A 13,316-nucleotide genomic window follows, 5' to 3' on the forward strand; every position below is an offset into this window, starting at 1 on the left:
ACTTACTTCGCTATATTCCTAGAACAATCGATTTAGGGCTCTTCTATTCAAGAAATGGAAATCCTACTCACGTGGGATATGCTGATGCAGGCTGTCTACCAGATCCATTAAAATCAAAATACAAAAAGGTTATCTTTTCAGCTATGACAATACAACGATCTCTTGGAAGGCAACCAAGCAGACACTAACACTGACTTCATCAAACCGAGCTCAATTGACAACCCTTTATGAAGTTGGTAAGGAATGCATATGGTTGCAATTGTTAACCCAACATATATACTCAAAGAGAGCGGCATCAAAACAACCAAAGAAAGCCCAACTACAACTTTTGAAGAAAACACTTCTTGCATTACACAAATTAAAGGAGGCTATATCAAAGGTGATAGAACGAAACACATCGATTCAAAGTTTTTTCTACTCATGATTTGGAGAAAGAAAGAAAGATCGATGTCAAGCAGATCCAATCATGTAACAACTTAGCCGATTTGTTCACACCTAGCGAATTTCAAAAAATCGTGCATATGACCGACATGTGTAGTCTTTTGTGATCTGTGTAAAATTAAGGGGGAGCCCTATATGTGTTGTACTCTTTTTCCTTCGTACAAGTTTATATCCCATTGGATCTTTCTTTTAATCATATATGTACAATATCAGTAAATTTGTTTTACCTAAATGTAAATTTTTTTAGAAGTCATCCTATAGAAATCCATTCAAGGGGGAGTGTTGTAATCCGCATTGTATGCGTAATATGAACGAATTAAGAATATTGCCAGATATCACCATTAAGCTTCACATACAAGGGTAAACTCATGCTTGATTAGACATTTCAGTGCATGTTTAATATATCGAGTAAACACTGTTTATGCAGGAAACTATAAATCCCTGCATAATCGGAGAAAATTATGCACAACAATTATCGAAGTATCTAAAAGCTTTCTTTTAATCTCTTTGAAATCTTTCGTTGTAAAATACTAGTAGAAAAAAAAGTTACAATTTAAAGTCCTTTGCCGGGAAATAGAGATATAGCCATATAGGTCGTGTTTTAATTTTTTTTTTCTTTTAATTTATTTATTTTGAGCATTTTCACTTTTACGCTGCACTTCTCTCTCCCCCATTGAAACGGCTTCCAAGCTTTCTCTTCTCCATTGAAGCAGCTTCCACGGTAAAATGATTTTATTTTTATTTTTCAATGCATTTGATTTTTAATTTCACAATCTAGTTTAGTTTCACACTGTCATTGATTTGATTTCGAGTATAAAAATTAGGGTTCTTCGTAAGTGGATTATTGGACAATTGATTATTGTTACTGAAATTATAAATGATTATTTCGAGTGATTTTGTTGTAGAATTCAATGTGCAATGTACATTGATACTCTTAAGCGAGAAGAATTTATTTATTTATTTTAATTGATTTTTCGAGCTTGATTTTATAATTGAATCAAATTTAGTTGTGATGTGTGCAATGTAAGTTGATGTTCTTAAAAGAGAAGAATTTTATGTGATCTTTCAATCATAATTTGATAATTGAGTCGAATTTTGTTGATATTGTATTGCAGGATTTTGTTAATAACCCTTCAATGTTAGGATGGAACTATGAACATGAATCTTTTCTCCCTGGGCCCAGGGCAACCGCCCCTTCTGCCCCGGCTCAGGGACAGGCCTGCGTATACTTTGCAACATCAATTACTTCCCACAAGACCAGTGAATTTGAATTGGTATCTCGGTTTCAATTATCAGCATCCATAAAAATGATAAAACTTAGTTCTAGGTTTATTAATTTTCTCTTTATGTAATACAGAGTAAATTATTTTGCCCATTTGAAAGCTCGTTTATTTATGTTGTTTTTCATTTTGTAGGTTCAAGGTGTATTGCATATTTTGCTGGGTAATTCTAGCCCCTTGTTTGCTTGGGATGATAATCAATGTCGATTTTATGTCAAAACTAGGATGTATGTTACTCACCTCTCTCAAACTAGTTTACATGATGTTCTCCATCAGTTTTTGCACGCTGCAACTTGTTTGAGGCTAGTAGAGCTTGTTGTAGAACGAATTGAGAAAGAGGGGAAATACTTTCCTACGTTGAGGGCATTCGGGAGCTCAGTTTCATCTTGGCTCAAGGTTCATTTGTTGTTTTGTTTATCTGCTTGTATTTTCTCAGTTGCATTGTTATTGTTAAAGTTTAAAATGCTCTGATTTTTGTAAACTAAATTGTCACATTGTAAACTTATATGAATAAGTAATTATATTGGATTCCCATCTACCCTTGTTTTGAATAATTAGTGGCAACACAGCACAAATTGGTAGTTGTAAACTTGTAATTGTACAATTTAATGTTTATATTGGGAAATGCATTATACTATCTGTGTATATACCAATTTTTTGGGACAAACCAATTAACTTAGTAAGATGTAAATAGTATAGAGTTCTTGTTTGGTGCTTACTATATTGGCTTAGCTAGCTTGTGTTTGGAACAGAGGCTGCGAGACATTGCTTTGAAGGAAGATGTAAAGATAAATGACTCTGATCCAAGGACTGTTCCAACACTTTTGGGGATGGCCAACTCTTTGTCCAGGTTGGCACTCTATCTATTTATATTGCCCCTATACTATCTTAAATGCAATTCTAGTTTCATGGTAAACTTTTTTTGTTCCTAGCTATGTGCATTTGTTGTTTGTTGTTGGTACTGTAAATGTACTAATGCACTATTTAGATTAATGGATGCTTAGCAAGAGGCATCTGTGGCGATTGACGTGTTATTGCCTAATGGCTGCTCAATATATACTTCCAACACTAAATTTTGTAAAAAAAGTAAAAAAATAAATTATTTTATGGTATTTAAATAAAAGTAAAAAAAAATATTATATATATATATATATATATACACACACACTTTGATCATATCATGGCAGAGAAACATTGCAATGTACTCCAAGAGTTCATTTTGTTTGTTCTAGGAATTGCGGATATTGTGTTGTGTTCGGCTTTGTTTTGTTGCTCATCTTTTGCCTCCAGTCTCGTTTTAATGGTGTTCATGCATGTAGGAGTGGGTTTATATGCTTCATTGTTGTAAAAATTCCAGAATCTGGATCTCCTATACCCTTTATTGGCAGTAGAGATCTTTTTTTAATCCTTGTATGAGCTGATGTGTATATGGTGTTTAGTTTGGAGTTGGGTACAATTATATCTTTGCTTTTGCATAGGGATTATCTGACTATGCTTAATTTATCTTAGCCTTTGTTCAGGGGCTGAATTTTTGTTACAAATGGTTCGTGAAGTTGTCCCGAAATTCTGGCTTGATTCTCAGCATTCTGCCCCTGCTGCTGAAGTGGCCGTCCATATCCTTGATCAGCTTTACAAGAAGCTAAATGAAACTTGTCTTGTGCAGGGTGGTGAGGTTGTATTAAAGTAACATAGTTCTTTTTTATTTTCTTATTTTAATGCTTGTGTTTTAATTTATTTTCGTTTTTAATGACAAATTATGCAACTTTTAGGAGGATGCGTACAGGATGCTTCTATATTTATTTCTTGGAAGTCTATTGCCATATATTGAGATCCTTGATTCCTGGATTTTCGAAGGAATCCTAGATGATCCTTATAATGAGGTAATCTCTTGAGAAAATGATTTTAGATTTTTTTTTTTTTTTATCAAATGTAATCTCAGGATTTTGTAGGCACTAAAAAATGATTCTTGGGAATTGTTGCTCTTAGGATTTAGCTTGGGATGGGTGAATGGATATACCCATGGGTTGTATCTTGTATGTTCTTTGATGCTGCCTTTTAAATCATGTCTGAGTTTAAGGTGGAGATATTTGAGTTTCATGGTGTACGTGTATTGTGGGATGATGAGATTTCACAGAATCTATTCTGCTGTTTGAAATAAAGGCTATTCTGTATGGATATTCATCTTCCGTAATATCATTACGTTACTTTTATAATAATATCATGCTGAGACATCTGTTATAGATCGTTATATTACATTATCATTTTGATCTGTCTTTTTTTTTGGCAATTAATTATAGATTTTATTAATCACCAAGGATAGAACATAGACCACAACACCACAGAGGCTAGCACAAACCGCCAGAACCCCACCCAAACAACCTACTTATAGTACAAGTCTAACAAAAAATTGTGTTGCTCATGCGAACACCTACAAGCAACCTTGAAACTAATATCACGAAAAGTAGTAGCTGTCGATTTACTCAGCTTACTATAAAATGAAATTATTCCTATACAACCATATAGCATTAATGCTTTCTACAAAAAGCATCAAAAAAAGTTTATGCTTGACTGTAACTCGCTTACTGCACTTAATAGCCCACTCCAACTCTTTAGCAAACCCCTCTGACTTCCTGGAAAAACTGAAGAGATGTAACACTTGCTGCCAAACTTGAGCAGAAAAAGAACAGTTAAAGAACAAATGTTCAGTAGACTCCAAGCCCTGACCACAAAGTTTACAAGTTGCATCTGTTATGACATTTCAAGAAACAAGCCTGTCCAGAGTTGATAATCTTCTCCAAATAGGTAACCAAACAATAAATATGCTTCTAGGAGTAGCACTGTTGTTGCAGATGACCCTTCTCCACTGGACCTTAAGGAAATTTCCACTAAGTTTCTGATAAGCACTTTTGATTGAGAACTTCCCATTCTTCACAATAGCAGACCACCCTCCAATATTGTCAATAATCTGCTGGCAAGCTAAAATTTTCCTCAAAAGCCAAGACATATCAATAGGGCATTGAAACTCACTCAGGGATCTACGTTTCATATAATAATTATCAATCCATCTAACCCACAGCTTATCTTTCTTGCAAGAGATATCCCAAAGTAGCTTGTAAATAGCAGCTTATCTGTCTTTAATTTAGCATATTGATAGTTTAATACAACTGAAGTAACATATTAGAGTATACAATAATATTACACACATTAGTAAATTCTTAGGACCTCTAACTTCTGCACAAAATAGAAAGACAAGGTTATGTAAAACTGTAAAGTATATTTCAACCATAATCTGTGTAAACTTGTAAAGTGTATTATAATTATTTTCCACTTATAATAATTATTCAAATTTTAATTTTTTTGCCTAAATTTTGAGTGTTAGTTTGTCACCCTGGGTTTCTTTTTACTACCCATGTTTTCTCTAGTTTCACTTGCCTTATTTTACTTTCTTAATTGATTTGTCCTGCTCCACTTTTCAGTGTTTTCACTGATGGGTTGAATGACATTTCATGTTGGCTGATCCCAATTCCTTTTGGGTTAAGCCTTGTTGTTGTAAGATGTTTGTGGTAACTGTCGGATCCAGAGTGGTTCATTTTGTTGCAAATGCTCTCAGTGAAGAAAATTTTATGCCACATTTAGTGGCAGCAAAAAAAATTTGTGGATTGGTTATTGGCTTATTGCTATGTTTTCTTGCTATTGCGGTGTTATATATTTAGATGTTTATAGGTGTATAAGAACATTATGAAATTTCCAATTTGCCGTTTATATATATATATATATATATATATATATATATATATATATATATATATATATATATATATATATTTCAGACATCTAGATACCTTCACACATGGAGTTTATTTTTCCCCATTTTGTTAGCACTTGTCCCTGCTCAACGAGGATGAATAATTTGTCTTACAATTTCTCTTTCTTTAATTCTTTATTTGTTGTTGTTTTTCACTTTTGATATTCATTTCTTTGTTTTTTCTAACAGTTGTTCTTCTATGAAAATAAATCTGTGTCAATTATAGATACTGAATTTTGGGAGAAAAGCTATCTTTGGAGATCCCTAACACATCAAAAAGTTGACTCTGAGATCTCAAGCATGGCTCTTAAGCAGCAAGCATGCCCATTATTTATTAAGGACATAGCTAAGGAAATTGTTTCTGCTGGAAAGTCTCTGCAGTTGATCAGGCATGTTCCAATGTCTTCAAGTATGACATCACCTTCAGGAGGGAGGTATCAGGACTTGGGGGGTTTTAGAAGTACTTGCGGTGTTAATGATCTTAGTGAATCCCATAGAGGGTACAGTACAGCAGGGTTGACATTGGTAGAGCTATTTTTTGTGTCTGTGGCTGGTATGATAGGTCATGGTGATCATGTGTACAAGTACTTTATGCAAAATGATTTAGCCTCTATGATTCCTTGTTTATTTCAATGTGATGTGGAGAAGCAAAATCTTAGAGGAATAGAGAGTGAGAGTTCTAATATGAAATGCCCAAGAAAGGCTTGGGTTGAGTTTTTGGATAGTACATTACAGGAAAGAGAAGCTTCTCGTCAAGTTGTAACTACGTTGCCTCATTGTAAAAGAGATGTTGAGACTGGTTTGGTAAAGGAAATCCAACTTCTGAAATCTTTCTGTCCTGAAAACCCAGTTATTACTGTTTGTAAAAAATTACTGAACAAGAATAAAGATGCCTTAGGAACCTTGACCTTGTCAAAAAATGCAAATCTTCCCCCATTAAATGATGAGGATTTACGGGAGGCTTTTTTCAATATTGAGAACGAAGGGTCTTTATTAACCAAGCAAACCAATTTCGCTTTTGGTTTTCAACATAGTGAGTCTCAATTGCTTCGTTCAATAGAAGAGACAAAAGTTTTAGAAGCTATGTTTCCCTTTCCTACAATTCTCCCTTCATACCAGGTGTGTTATTCAAATACTTGTTTAATGATATTATGTGTGCTTTTTTTTTCAGATCACCTCTCCATAAATGATTTGTTATTTGATGTCAGGAGGACCTTCAGATGTCAGAATTGTTACCTCTCCAGAAAAATAGTACTTTGCCCTCCAGAATTCTTCGCTGGATTCAAATTGCTGAACCAAAGGGTTCACCCCTTCCTACGGTTATATTGCATGAATGTCTGAAAGTGTACATTAATAAGCAGGTTCTTGCTTCCTATTTATTTAGAGAAATAAACATCAGTAGCAACTGTACAGGTTCTTATTCAATTTTTTTTCCCCCGCATACTTTAGGTGGATATTATTGGAAGTCACATGCTGTCAAAGTTACTCCAGTACTGGAGACTGATGGATGAGCTTGAAGTGTTGCGTGCTATATACTTGTTAGGTTCAGGTATTTTTTACCATTTCCAATCATTTATTTGAGTATTATGACCATGCTGATTAGGATTTGATTTATATGGTTGATGTGGATGCTTATCTCAGGGGATCTTCTCCAGCACTTCTTGTTAGTGATTTTCAATAAAATGGATAAAGGAGAATCATGGGATGATGATTTTGAGCTGAATCTAATACTGCAGGTGAGGGTTTTGAGAATCCTAGAGAGAACTTTCATTGACAAATTTGATTCTGAAGTTATACATATTTTTACTCTAGTCTATGAGGCTATGGCTTCTAGGAATCCACAAAAGATTGGGTGGAAGGATAGTTAATATGATAGTAGAAATAAGAATTGTAAAATGCTCTTAATTTCCCCTCCAACTTTGAATCACATCTTTTTTTATCTAAATATGATATCTTGAGGCACTATGTTGGCCTTTAATATGTAATCAACTTGCTTCAAGTAAAATAAGCAATAGACAAATATTCCCACATTTCCTCTTAAATATATAAGGATGTCTCTTTATATTGATTGCTCCCCTTCATGGCTATGGTTCCTGGTTCCCTGATGTGGATCTCCTTTGGATTTGGATACATTGATCATACAAGGTTGACTTAGATATTTGTAATAATGTATAAATAAAACGTCATGGAAAAAATGTTTGAAAATATATATTGAGACTAATCGAACAGCTTTACACAATAACATATTAACATTTGATTTTTACATCTTAGTAAAACATGTACGAGTAGTTAAAATAATATTTCCTCCGTTTTCTTCTTTGCACCATTCCCCGTATGGTATGCGTTCATAAACTTCTATCATGTGTTCACATACCAAATAGCCATTATACCCTTATCTACATTTGATAATAACCAAAATTATCCCCACCTTTTTTCTCTCTCCTTTGTTTGTAGTCACATGGGCATTTTTGGTATCTTCACCTTTTACTCCCTTTCTTGACTCTTGTGCCCAAAAAGGTGCAATTTGAAAAAATAGAGGAAGTATATGAATAGTGTCTAGATCAAACTGTTGCGGGTATTTAGAAATGGAGGGAGTGTTTGAATATCAACTGATTCAATCTTTTTTAATCTACTATTTGTTGAACCAAAGGCAAGGAAATTTTGAGAGAAGTTGAAAATGTGGAGATGTGTATGATTTATATTATTTATTTGTCCCGTTTTTTGTGTGCTTATTAATATGTCTCTCGGGCTTTATTTGGTTAGACATAGTTTGTTATGGGAACTTCAAGTTGCGTGGAAAAAGTTACTTTGTTTGATTGACCACCTATCATGAAACTTGAAGTTCCTTTTGTCACTTGGCTCCTATGATAGTATGGAAGCGGGGGTGTTGGGTATGTTGCACTTCCATCTTTCATCCGTCACCCAAAGTACATATTTTGTTTTTTAAATGAGTAGTTTATAATTGTTGGTTCAAATTATTTTGTGTTTTACATGCATTCATTAAACCTTATATGATATGAAATTCATTTCCATGGAAATTTTATCAGAACTCTATATTAATGGAGCTTTTTTGTAACATGTTATTCCCTGCGGAAATCACCAAACAAGGCTGTGATTTATTTCCATCAGCTTTATTGGAACTTGGTCTTGCTTTCTGGCAAATTAGATTAAACTTGTTTTCTTTGATGACTGAACTTGCTTGCTTTCTTTGGTTTCTTAGCATCTTTTTGTTGTCTATTTTAGGAGTCCATCAGAAATTCTGCAGATGCCATGCTATTGACTGTGCCTGACTCATTGGTTGTCTCTATCATAAAACCTCATGGTCTTGATGGTAGTGATCATCAGAATGCAAATGCTATTCCATCTACTCCTCGTAGAGGTCATGATAATATCTCGGGCGTTAATGGTCTTGATGTACTCAACTTCACCTACAAGGTCGGTTTCATTTTTTTTTTTTTATTTATTTATTTATTATTTTTTTTTTAATACTGAGAATGAAGTGACCATCTTCACAAAAACTTTAATCTCTTATGAAAAATTATCAACTTTGTTATATAATGGATCAGATTAAAGGTTAACTAAATTAGCTTTTATATTTGTTACACATGAGGCCTATAGTTTATTGATGTTTGGAAAACTCGGCTTAATATCTTCCTCTACAAAAACGTATAGCCTAGATGAAGTTGGAAAGAGTAGGCGTCTGACTTGTCGCTTTTACTCTAAACATTGTTACCAGGCACCCTTCAACTAATAGACATTCCTAGAGCTCCATAAAAAAGACTCCCTAAAACATAAAATTACCTTTGTCCTTAAGTCAATTTGTCTTATTGTTTGCTTGAATTGCTTCTTAAGTTGCGCGCAAGTAGGCAATTTAGCTCCTTTTTTTGTCCCATCCAAAATTTGCAGGGTGCTCATTTGTTTTCAGTGAATTTACGAAGTGTGTATATTTTAATGTCATAGGTTTCTTGGCCACTTGAACTTATTGCTAACACTGAGGCAATTAGAAAGTATAACCAGGTAAAACTTTGTGCATATAGTTTTATTTCTTGATTCAAATTGACATCAGTAATTGCTAATTTCTGAAAAACATTATACGTAGGTGATGCATTTCCTATTGAAAGTTAAGCGTGCAAAGTTTGTACTTGACAAAGTTCGGAGATGGATATGGAAGGTTATACTTTTTCTTCATCTTGTTGTTTTACCTAGTTTAGTGACAGCCTTGGCAAGTAAATATGAGCCATGCAAAATGTTAAGAAAAATCAACTTTAATCTTCTTATTTTTATATAAGAAATTTTTTTTAATCACAGTATTTATCAGCATCATTGCTCCATTCTCATTGGCAATTTTTTACAGAAAAAAGGTTTGGTGACAGTCAACTTCAAGCATTATTGGTTAGTAGAACAGAAACTTTTGCATTTTGTGGATGCTTTTCACCAATATGTGATGGATAGAGTAAGATATTTCTCTTTATAAAAGCCTGCATCAAGCAGACTTGTTAATTTTTCTATGCTACTTATATGTTCCTTGGTACTCTCCCTCTTTCCGTTTTCAGGGGAAATCGTAATGAATATATATTCGGCCTTAGTATTTCTGGACAATAAAGTAAAGTTTGGCTTGTTATTGACTTGTGGCATTGATTTCAATTTTTTTAAGCTGAAAATCTTCACAAACAACTTTTCCAACTTTTTATAAATTGAAAATTAAAAGAACAAAGAGGAGGTGAATTTGGGAAAAAAGGGAACTGTCATTAGAAGTCTCCGTTTCTTCTGATTTTTCCTGTCAATAGTTGTCGTTGGCAATGGAAAGCACTTCCTTCTTTAGGTACACACCTCACCCACGCAATTAAAGCCCATTGGTATTTTGGCTTGACAAGATTTTGTCAAGTTCTTTTGTACGTGTGTGATATTCATGTCCCATGATTGAAGATTAAGGTGTAGTTTGATGTATACCTTGCCTCCAATATTAAAACACTTTTATCTCATTGCTCCAGATTTTTTTTGTGACATGAATAGACCGTTTAGATTTTACAATGTGTTTGGATAAAGAAAGGGGAAGGAAAAGAAGGGGAGGGAGGTGAAGGGGAGGGAAGGGAAAGGGAGGGGAAGGGAGGGATAAATGACGAGTTCTTCCGAATCTCTCCATTTTTGGAGAGATCATTATCTTACAATATTTTCCTCCATTTCTCTCCCCTCCAGTTCCCTTCCTTCCTCATTTGTTATCCAAATGAAAGATACCATCCCTCGATTTCCCTTCCCTTCATTTCCCTCCATTTCCTTCAATCCAAACAAAGGGCTAGAAGACACATGATCTATTGTGCTAGCCTTGGTAGAAGCTAAATTTTGTTTGGGGTAATTGGTAAGCAATATATAAACCTCAAAATAGCATTATTGAAATAGTTTTCAGGGTAGTTCAGGAGCTGTACTATCAGCTGGTGTCTTGTTCATAAAAGCTTGGTTATTTGGCGAGAAGTGTGAAGACTAAAATTATGGGTGGTTAGTTAGTTAGGTCTGGATACTCGTCTAGTTTGGTGTGGGGTTGAGTGATGTTATTTGCTGACATTAGCATGCAACGTCCCACCTTATACCTAATTCTTCCTAGTGCCTCAACTTATAATATCTAGAGGAAAAGACTGGCTCTTGATGTCTAATAGTAGCAAACAATGTAATCATCTAGTCAGTGTTAACATGAGTTTCACAAAATGTCAATTTCATATCCGTTTGGTGATGCAGGTCTATCATAGTGCCTGGCGTGAGATGTGCCAAGGTATTGCAGCAGCATGTTCTTTAGACGAAGTAATTGAAGTACATGAAGCCTACTTGCTATCAATACAAAGACAATGCTTTGTTGTTCCTGATAAACTGGTATGTATCTTCTCATTTATCTGATATGTTATGATTTTATAGTGTCCACCCATTCTTAGTTCATACTACGGTGAAATTGTTTTAACTACAGGGGGCACTAATAGCCAGCAGGATAAACACTATCCTTGGATTGGCTCTGGACTTCTACTCGATACAGCAGACACTTAATAGTGGTGGAGCTATTTCTGCTATTAAAACGAGATGTGAAATGGAAGTGGAACGTATTGAGAAGCAGTTCGATGATTGCATTGCCTTTCTTCTCAGAGTATTCTTTCTCTCCACATCTTAGATAAATCTGTCTAAAGTCACAAGGAAGTGAAGGAACTTTTATTCTGCAGTGAGAAAGTATTAGTGGGAACTGGGAGGGTACATAGTGAAAAGAAACTAAGATAAATGAAGTCAAATGTTGGAAGTAAGCAATGGTGGTTTTGGGCAGGTTAATGTGCTTAATTTCACCACATTTGGCTACCATACAATGCTAGGTAGACAGTATTGGTTGTTTGGGGGGGGGGGGGGGGGGGAGGGTGAGGTGGGTGAGGGCGGGAGTAGTAAAAAGATATTAATTAATGAGGGTAAAGTAAGATGTCGTAAATAGTGATAGGGTATAAGCAGCCCTAAGGGTTGCATTAATATATTTAATTACATATCCTAAAATGGCATAAATTTGGGAAATTATGACAAAAATACGCATAAATCAGTGTAATTACTGCTTGGTTTTCGCAGCTTTTCTTTTTAGCTGCATATAGCATTTTCTGTCTTGCAGGTTAAGAAGGATGTAATGATAGTGTTATTTTTCTCAATGTGGGGCTTTACAGGTATTGTCCTTCAAGATCAATGTTGGGCACTTTCCACATTTGGCAGATTTGGTAACTAGAATAAATTACAACTACTACTACATGTCTGATAATGGAAATATGATGACAGCCCCTGGATCTGAATCAGTGAAGTCGGGAAAGGCCTTTCCAAGCAGACCTGGGTGATTGGAATCCCCACTTTTTTTTTTATTTCCAATTTGTATCAGAACAATCAGAACAATTTTGTTCTGTGTAATGCCTGTCAAAGGTAGAAGTTGTGCAACATGCCAACTTCCCTTCACAAGTTTTAATGTTCCAAGATTGCCTGAAATTTAGCTGATGATGCAGATACCCATCATACTAGCTAAAGCAGTCGAGCTGGTGAGGGTGAGGGTGTGGCCTAAAAGTTGTTCTGTGTAGCTGCAGCTTGTATATAGAATATCTAGTTCGCTGTAATTACATGGATTTTGTGTATGTGTGTCAGTGTGTGTTCCAAAGCACTGCACTGATCGTATGTAAATGATGTAATTTATTTTTTGTGGATTATATTTTAGGGTGTTGGTGTTCTTGCTACTCGTTTCATGTACACTCATTTTTTCAGTGGTATTCTTTTGTATAGGCCAGCTTTTGTGGTTCTTATCAAGCAGTTTATGCCTGGCAGGGTAGCACATTGTTGCCCAGGATCTGCCTAAGACAGTTTAGTAGAAAGGAAAAACAAAGAATTTGATTTGCCTAAGACAGTTTAGTAGGAATTTGATCTCAACATGTTGCCAGGACATTGAGTTAATGACGAGTTGATAAAAAAATATACAAGTAGTAAAATAAAGGAAATTTTGTATTTTATCACCTATAAAACACATATTTTGATATTACCACCCAAAAAAAATATATTTCATAATATTACCTCATAAATTAAATAAAATTTATATCACTACCTTTTACCTCATTTTGGTCATTTTTTTTAACTGAGGGGCCCATTTTTTTATTTTTTTTTATTTTCCTCTCTTTTTTTCTTCTGTTACACGAATTTCCTCTTACTATTCTATCCCTACTCTATTCTACTCTACTTTCATTTAATTCCTTCATCTTCTAACATTAAATCATTGTCAATCCTTCAACCTCCCCACCATTAAT

The 13,316-nt window shown here is 34.6% G+C and overlaps 1 protein-coding gene across 3 annotated transcripts; it reads left to right on the forward strand.

Moving 5' to 3' along the window:
* The first annotated feature begins 1,016 nt into the window (after nucleotides 1-1,016).
* Nucleotides 1,017-12,755, forward strand: LOC145592362 (uncharacterized). Of its 3 annotated transcripts, XM_081648805.1 has the most exons (17): nucleotides 1,017-1,162; nucleotides 1,557-1,715; nucleotides 1,857-2,117; nucleotides 2,474-2,571; nucleotides 3,231-3,393; nucleotides 3,491-3,601; nucleotides 5,716-6,645; nucleotides 6,735-6,887; nucleotides 6,976-7,075; nucleotides 7,168-7,262; nucleotides 8,770-8,961; nucleotides 9,487-9,543; nucleotides 9,626-9,697; nucleotides 9,881-9,979; nucleotides 11,257-11,388; nucleotides 11,480-11,653; nucleotides 12,204-12,755. In XM_081648805.1, exons 2-17 carry the CDS (start codon nucleotides 1,578-1,580, stop codon nucleotides 12,366-12,368), a joined length of 2,940 nt encoding a protein of 979 aa, XP_081504931.1. In that variant the 5' UTR covers nucleotides 1,017-1,162; nucleotides 1,557-1,577; the 3' UTR covers nucleotides 12,369-12,755. The 3 variants fall into 3 exon arrangements, with proteins under 3 accessions (XP_081504931.1, XP_081504932.1, XP_081504933.1); XM_081648806.1 differs by lacking the exon at nucleotides 9,881-9,979; XM_081648807.1 differs by lacking the exons at nucleotides 1,017-1,162; nucleotides 1,557-1,715 and having other exon boundaries at nucleotides 2,003-2,117; nucleotides 3,242-3,393.
* Nucleotides 12,756-13,316: the final 561 nt, after the last annotated feature.

The sequence above is a fragment of the Chenopodium album genome, chromosome 18 (assembly GCF_948465745.1).
Source record: "Chenopodium album chromosome 18, dcCheAlbu1.1, whole genome shotgun sequence".
Classification (NCBI taxonomy): Eukaryota; Viridiplantae; Streptophyta; class Magnoliopsida; order Caryophyllales; family Amaranthaceae; genus Chenopodium; species Chenopodium album.